We start from the raw sequence: 7,194 nt of genomic DNA on the forward strand, positions 1-7,194 counted from the left end.
AGTCACGGGGAGAATGTACAAAAGTACATACAGACAGCACCCGTAGTCAGGATCGAACCCAGGTGTTGCGGCGCTGTAAGGCAGCAACTCTACTGCTGCACATCTGTACTGACACATGGATTCTATGCAACCATTCAAAAAGTCTTAAAGAAAAACACTACTTGCTCTTCCGTTTCCCATTGACAGTATTTCACATTCAGTGTAACTAGTGACTTACTTGACGCGCACATCGCGCAAGATTCATGTTGTAACCACTTTAGTTTAGAGATACAGCGCAGAAACTGAGTCCATGCCGAATAGCGATCCATGCACACTAACGTTATCCTACACACACTAGGGACAATTTTACCAAGCCAATTAATGTACAAACCTGTATGTCTTTGGCGTGTCAGAGGAAACCAGAGTACGCAGAGAAAACCCACGCAGGTCTCGGGGAGAAAGTACGAACTCCATAAGACAGCGCCCCTAGTCGGGATCGAACACGACTCTACCGCTGTGCTGACACATGGATTCTATACAACTATTCAGGCAGTTTTAAAGAAAAACACTATTTGTTCTTCCTATTGGAAGTATTATTGCACATGCAGTGTAACTAGTGACTTACTTGACATGCAGCATGCAAAATTTATGCAGTAACCACTACATATTTGAGATTTTCTAACCATTTCACTGTTTCAGACTCCACCAAATCACTTTAATCCCTACTCTTTACACTACATGTTCCATTCTTTTCTCTTCCAGAAAAAGCAAGATGATGATGAGGGGACAACTGATACAGCCACTATTTTGTCCAACCAGCATGAGAAAGACAGCGGCGTTGGACGCACAGATGAAAGTACACGCAACGATGAGAGTTCTGAGCAAGAGAACCTTGGGGATGACCACACCACCCCCCATGCCTTGAGAGTCATGTGCAACTATGACACCCTTGAAAGCAGTGACTTGCAGTTCAGCCATGCGTCCTTCATTTCCCGGGACTACGCAGATCCAGACTTTCTTTGCATTCCCTCTGATGGCTGTGAAAGATTCCGTGATCTGCTCGAGCTAAAATATCAGATGCAGAGTGACAATCAGTATGGTCTTCACTGCAGTGGCAGCGCTGTGAGTATCAGTAAGAATGACCAGGAAATTGTTGACAAAGAACTGGAAATGCTGAATGAAGAATTGCACAACATTGAGCTCGAATGTCTTAACATTGCACGAGCCCATAAAATGCAACAATTGAAAGAGCAATACAGGGAGTCGTGGATGTTACACAACAGCGGTTTTCACAACTACAACACCAGCATCGATAGCCGCAGCCGTGAACTCTCTGATATAACAGAACTACCAGAAAAATCAGATAAGGACAGCTCGAGCGCATACAACACTGGTGAGAGTTGTCGAAGCACACCGCTAACATTAGATCTGTCTCCAAACAACTCATTGTGCAGGGCGGTCGAGAATCTGAACAGTCAAACTAATGAGGTGGTGCCAAGCACCACTGCCAAAATGCCACTTCTATCCCATACAGTGAGCCTTGCAAAATCCAACTCCGCTACAAAAGAACCCGACCATTGCCAGCAATCTGACGGAAAGGACGAGAATCAAGCTGTGCAATGCAACAAAAGCCAAGCTTTCTCCCAGAGCTCAACCTGTCCAATCTCATACCATAACTCGCCCTATAGACATGCTCATATCCCAGCACACGCTCAGCACTACCAAAGCTACATGCAGTTGATACAGCAAAAGTCAGCAGTGGAGTATGCACAGAGCCAAATGAGTCTTGTTAGTATGTGCAAAGAACCTTCCTATCATGAGTCGTCAAGTCACTTACAATCCAAAATGGAGTGGAAGGTAAAGGTCCGCAGTGATGGGACCAGGTACATCACCAAACGTCCAGCCAGAGACCGCATTCTGAAGGAACGTGCCCTGAAAATTAAAGAAGAACGTTGTGGTATGACGACTGACGACGACGCCATAAGTGAGATGAAAATGGGGCGCTACTGGAGTAAGGAAGAACGAAAGCAGCATCTGGTGCGTGCAAAAGAGCAGAGAAAGCGGCGTGAATTCATGATGCAGAGCAGGTTGGAGTGTCTGAAGGAGCAGCAGAGTACGCAGGAGAAGAAAGAGGTTAACATCATTGAACTTAGCCACAAGAAAATGATGAAGAAAAGGAGTAAGAAGATTTTTGACAATTGGATGACAATCCAGGAACTTTTAACTCATGGGGCTAAATCACCCGATGGAACACGGATATATAACTCACTCTTGTCAGTAACAACCGTATAAGTAAGCTTTCAATGGTGTAATTTAAGTACTACCATCTGAGGTAGAAGCCATCTTGCCTCGTTAAAAGTGGCATTTCTTGTAAATATATAAAACACATCACTCCTCCAGCTGTAACTGGAGAATCCATCAGTAAATAACAATGCTAACAAGGTTAATCCATATGTGCCTTTTCAAAGGCAACAATAAAACAAACAACAGCAGGCCTAATACTGTAATTGCTCTTCACTTTGCTTAAGATCTATTCATTAATAGGTCCTTAAATACATGTGCCAATAGACTTTAGTCACTGTCAATTTTTTATGAACTTAAGACTCCAACTGTTTTATATATGAAATCTTACATGCCATAATTTGCAGTTAAATTGCAACACAAAAATATCTCATTCTTTATACTTTTTTTTCCCCTGTTCACTGTGCAACTTGTTCAAACTTTTCAGGATCTTCCCAATGAAAACCTAACTTTTTGCTGACTTACAACCTGTCGTAAATTCGAGATGGTTTTTGCATGTATATAAATTTCATGTTTATAGCAAAAGATTGTGGGATTGTGAACACACTTTGTAGTTAATATGTGCTTTGTAGGCATTGGCGTATTGAACAAATACAGCTAAATGAGCATTTAGTTAGTTACACACTCCATGTCTTGTATAAAATGAAAATAATTTATTGTTTTTATATTTAGATTTCAGCTGGGCCTTGTATGACTTAAAATAAACAATATCAATTGCACAAGTTTTACTCCTGTCACTTTTACAGCAATTAGATCTGAAATATTCACCATTATTTCCATATTTAGCACAATTCTCAGGACTTCCTTTTCCCAGTAACACTCGCTGTTTAAGAAATCAAATGTGTTTCATTTCTTATTCACTGAACCTTCAAAGATTGGGAAGGGTAAAGTAAAGCAAGGTAGACTTAGTGTCGGAATTCTAATCCAGTCCAGCATGGCCGGGAAAGCCAAATTGTAATAATTCTTCACCATTTAGGGAAGAATACACCTGATTTGTTTTTTTTAATGATTTTGAGATGATTTCTATAATTTTCCATGATGTCCTGATGACACATGTGGGAGCACAAGAGCCGCACTGGTCGAGCAAGAAACAGCAATAGTTCCATTAGCAAATGGATGTGTAGATTTATCAAAGCAACAGCTGTATCAGGACTGATCTTTACACTCCTATCTATCATTTCACACATTTTGAATGGTGGTGCAGAAATGGGGCTACAACAACAAAAACATAAATGGAATCGATCATAAATAGTTTCGTTTTACTACAACAGATCATCTAAGTGTTGGTCTCAATCATAATTTGCACTAGCAGATGTTCCTACCGGAGCCAACCTCAGATAATGGGAAGTATAAACTTCCAACCAAAGGCATGCATGAACAATCACAAACCCTGGCGTTGAAGACCTGCTTGTAAACTCCTGCATCTTCACCAGCAGCAGGCAATCTTATCTGCAAGATAGAAAGTGGTTGAAGGACACAGGCTGCTATCCAAATGAGTGAGGATCGTTATAAGCATCTTACCTGCAGCATGAACTCACATAGGACTGCCCCTCATCCCTGCGCGACTGAGTTGCTAGATTCTTCAAACCTGTATGTGCACGCTCATTCCTACTTTAATAGCAGATCCTGAAAGAGAGTTATAGATGAAATGATTACTACTACAATTACTCGTCTAAATTTTTTATTTATTGTCATAAAATACAGTAGTCATTTTTATATGAATTCAAGAACCATTAACAAGTTCCTGCAACAGCAGACAGGGTGCAATTAAACATAATTGCCTCCAGTGTCAATGCACATGTTATGGGATACAGTGGATGTGGAGAAAAATAGTTTCATTGAACTTCTGCACCTGTTGCACATTAACCACCATCCAAATGTTGCCATAATGTTGTTAACAAAACAAAAAGAACCAACTGTCAAGTCAAACCGTCTATTTTCCAATTTTTCACTCGATGCTTAAACTTAAAAGGATAGGAACAGAAATAGAATGCATCACAAGCTACCAATTTCAAGTGATATGAGCAATAACATTGGAGATCTATTATTTCGTTGTTTCATAATTTGTACAATTGTTCAATGTGAAATTGCAACTCAGACTCAGTGAAAATTAAGCATTCACGTAAACAGATGTTCAATATTTAGCTCCAATTACAAGAAGAGCCCTGCAAAATTTGATTTAATTCTCCCGATACATCTCAAAACAACAGTGAACATTTTCTATTACCTAAGCTCTGTGACTTACTGAACACCTTGAATGACAATGAAGTACATTGACTTCTATTTAAAATCAGTAAATTAAATTTATACCTCAACCGCCTGAAATGTATGATTTGTAAGATTATTGCTTTGTTATAATAATTTAATAACATTTTAATTGCCCATAATCAGTAACAAATTATTGTTTAAAGTGTTTTCTTAGTTTTATTGTGCATTTATCCATTCAGTATTTCATATTTTGTCTTTGACAGCATCGGGATTTTCGGGCCAGATTTTTATGGTCTCGTTTCATTCCCATCTCATCTATTAATCTGAGGAAGGGTCTCGACCCGAAACGTCACCCATTCCTTCTCTCCAGAGATGCTGCCTGTCCCGCTGAGTTACTCCAGCATTTTGTGTCTATTATCTATTAATTTGTTACACACTAATATTTAGAATATTGTGAGCAGTTTTGAGCCCCATATCTGAGGAAGGATGTGCTGGCATTGGAGAGGATCCAGAGAATGTTTCATAGAATGATTTTGGGGATGTTTGGGTTAACATATGAGAAGTGTTTAATAGCTCTGGGCCTGTACTTACTGGAGTTTAGAAGGATAAAGGGGCGATCTCATTGAAATCTACCGAATAATGAAAGGCCTAGATAGAGTGGATGTGTAGAGGATGTTTCCAGTAGTGGAAGAGTCTTAGACTAAACGGCACAGCCTCAGAATAAAAGGACGTACCTTTAGAAAGGAAATGAGCAGGAATTTCTTTAGCAAAATGTGGTAAATCTGGTAAATGTGGTATATTTAAAGCAAAGATTGATAGGCTCCTGATTAGGAAGGATGTCAAAGGTTTCAGGGGAAAAGGGCAGGGGAAGCGGGAAAAATAGATCAGCCATGATTGAATGGTGCAGCAGACTCAATGGGCCGAATGGCCTAATTCTGCTGCTATGTCATATGATCTAAGGAGCCCAGTTAGTATATACTATATGTTGCACAGTCTTGCTTGATTTGTATCTGAAAATAACATTGCATTAAATCAACGCCCTGATGGGCTTGCATTTCTGGGGGCCAACATGATGCCTGAATGTTTATCATGGAAGTTCCTCTCAATAACTGAGATGACTCAATCAACATAGCAACAGCTAATGCACACTTATGCAAGTACAATGGTTGAGTTATTGGACTACAGGCCTACATCATTGATCCACAGGTGTGAGTTTGAGCTTCACCACACCTGTTGTAGGATTTACATAGAAGTATGTGTAAAAAAAATGGAAACTCATGTTTTGTATCATTAACGGTAACTGCAAACTAATGTTTTGTTGTAAGAACCCTTCTGTTTCACTAATGCCGTTTGGAAGTTGATATTTCCTGTATTTGTACATGCTATATTTGCCTCCGCTATTGTGGTTAACTCAATCACAGCATACACATCCTGTGTATGAATAACTGTTCCTCACTTTTCATAAGCTACTAGACCAAGTGGACCCGTTGGGCCCAAACCTCTCCTGTATTGGTGCAGCACCCTCTCCTCCTCCCTCCCCCCCCCCCCCTTATCCTCCCTCCTCGCCCCCCCCCCCCCCCCCCCCCCCTCCCTAGGAGATAGATTTCAATTTTAAAATGTGAATAACTTAAAAAATATAACACCGATTTCAATGAAACTTCTTCCATTAGCACCAAAGGGACGACGTTGAGTAAGGCGGGCCTAAAATTGGCGCGCCATCCTGTACCCTTTTGGTTGTCATTCAGGAACAAACAAACAAACAAACAAGAGTTTTAGTATATAGATTGTCCTTAAGATCATGAATGAAATCAGAACCAACCTTCTCGAAATGGAATTGGCTCTATTTGCATTGCACAATTCAAATATCTGAACAAATCCTTGTCTGGATATGGTCTCCCTGACAAGAGCTGCTAAGCCCAATTTCAAGTGTGAATCACAGACACAATGTTCCCTCTGCTACCATGGTTTCCAAGGTGAAAGGCTAATTTTGAATGAACATATCCCAGTGTCAGCTGGAGCTGATTGCTCTGAAACTGTACCACATGGACTAATACAATAAGCACTAATATTGGTGCTGTATGGATGACTCAAATGTGCTTTGAAGCAGGAGCACAAATTTTATGTGCCGTTTGTACTGGATTAAGTAGCCATGGGATCATCCCACATGCTTCACAGTGCTAATCACAATTTCAGCCATATGTTCAGATCATCAATTGACATGTTGGCAATTATTTGGTAGGTCACTGCATGAATTGATCACAGCATTGTAAAAAGTAACAAATCAGATCTAATAACAAAAAATAAAGAACTGAATAAATGTCCCTTTACAAAGCCTCTTTCACCATAATACATTCCAAGATGCTTAACCTTTCAGATTTTTTGCAACAAAACTTGAAAACTTACTTTAAGTATAGCAGCAGTCCACAAACAACTTTGAGATAGAACAGAATTTCAGAACTCCCTGCTTTATCAATGCATTTCTCGTTCAATTAAGACTTTTAGCACAACAGGCAAAAATAACAATCTGCCATTTACATCTTCTCCAATCCACCAATGCAGCACCCAGCACTTTAGTTGGGGAAAGCCTAATTTACAGGCTCTACAGCAAGTTGCCAACACACTGTAGTCAAACTCAGTCAAATCATAATGCTGGTTACACAGTATAAAGGTATTGAGTTAAACCAAGCTACACAAAGATTAATAGTT

General features: G+C 39.9%; 1 protein-coding gene across 3 annotated transcripts in view; it reads left to right on the forward strand.

Moving 5' to 3' along the window:
* pdzrn3b (PDZ domain containing RING finger 3b) overlaps positions 1 to 5,335 on the forward strand; it is a 205,209-nt gene extending 199,874 nt beyond the window's left edge. For 2 of the 3 annotated variants that reach the window (XM_078414492.1, XM_078414494.1), the window contains one exon: positions 742 to 2,958. In XM_078414492.1, the coding sequence (XP_078270618.1) occupies positions 742 to 2,271 (1,530 nt within the window). In that variant the 3' untranslated portion in view covers positions 2,272 to 2,958. Of the gene's footprint in view, positions 1 to 741; positions 2,959 to 4,751 lie in introns of those variants that run through there. The other variant, XM_078414491.1, reaches the window with a different exon arrangement.
* The last annotated feature ends 1,859 nt before the right edge of the window (positions 5,336 to 7,194 follow it).

This window comes from Rhinoraja longicauda, chromosome 17 (assembly GCF_053455715.1).
Source record: "Rhinoraja longicauda isolate Sanriku21f chromosome 17, sRhiLon1.1, whole genome shotgun sequence".
NCBI lineage: Eukaryota > Metazoa > Chordata > Chondrichthyes > Rajiformes > Arhynchobatidae > Rhinoraja > Rhinoraja longicauda.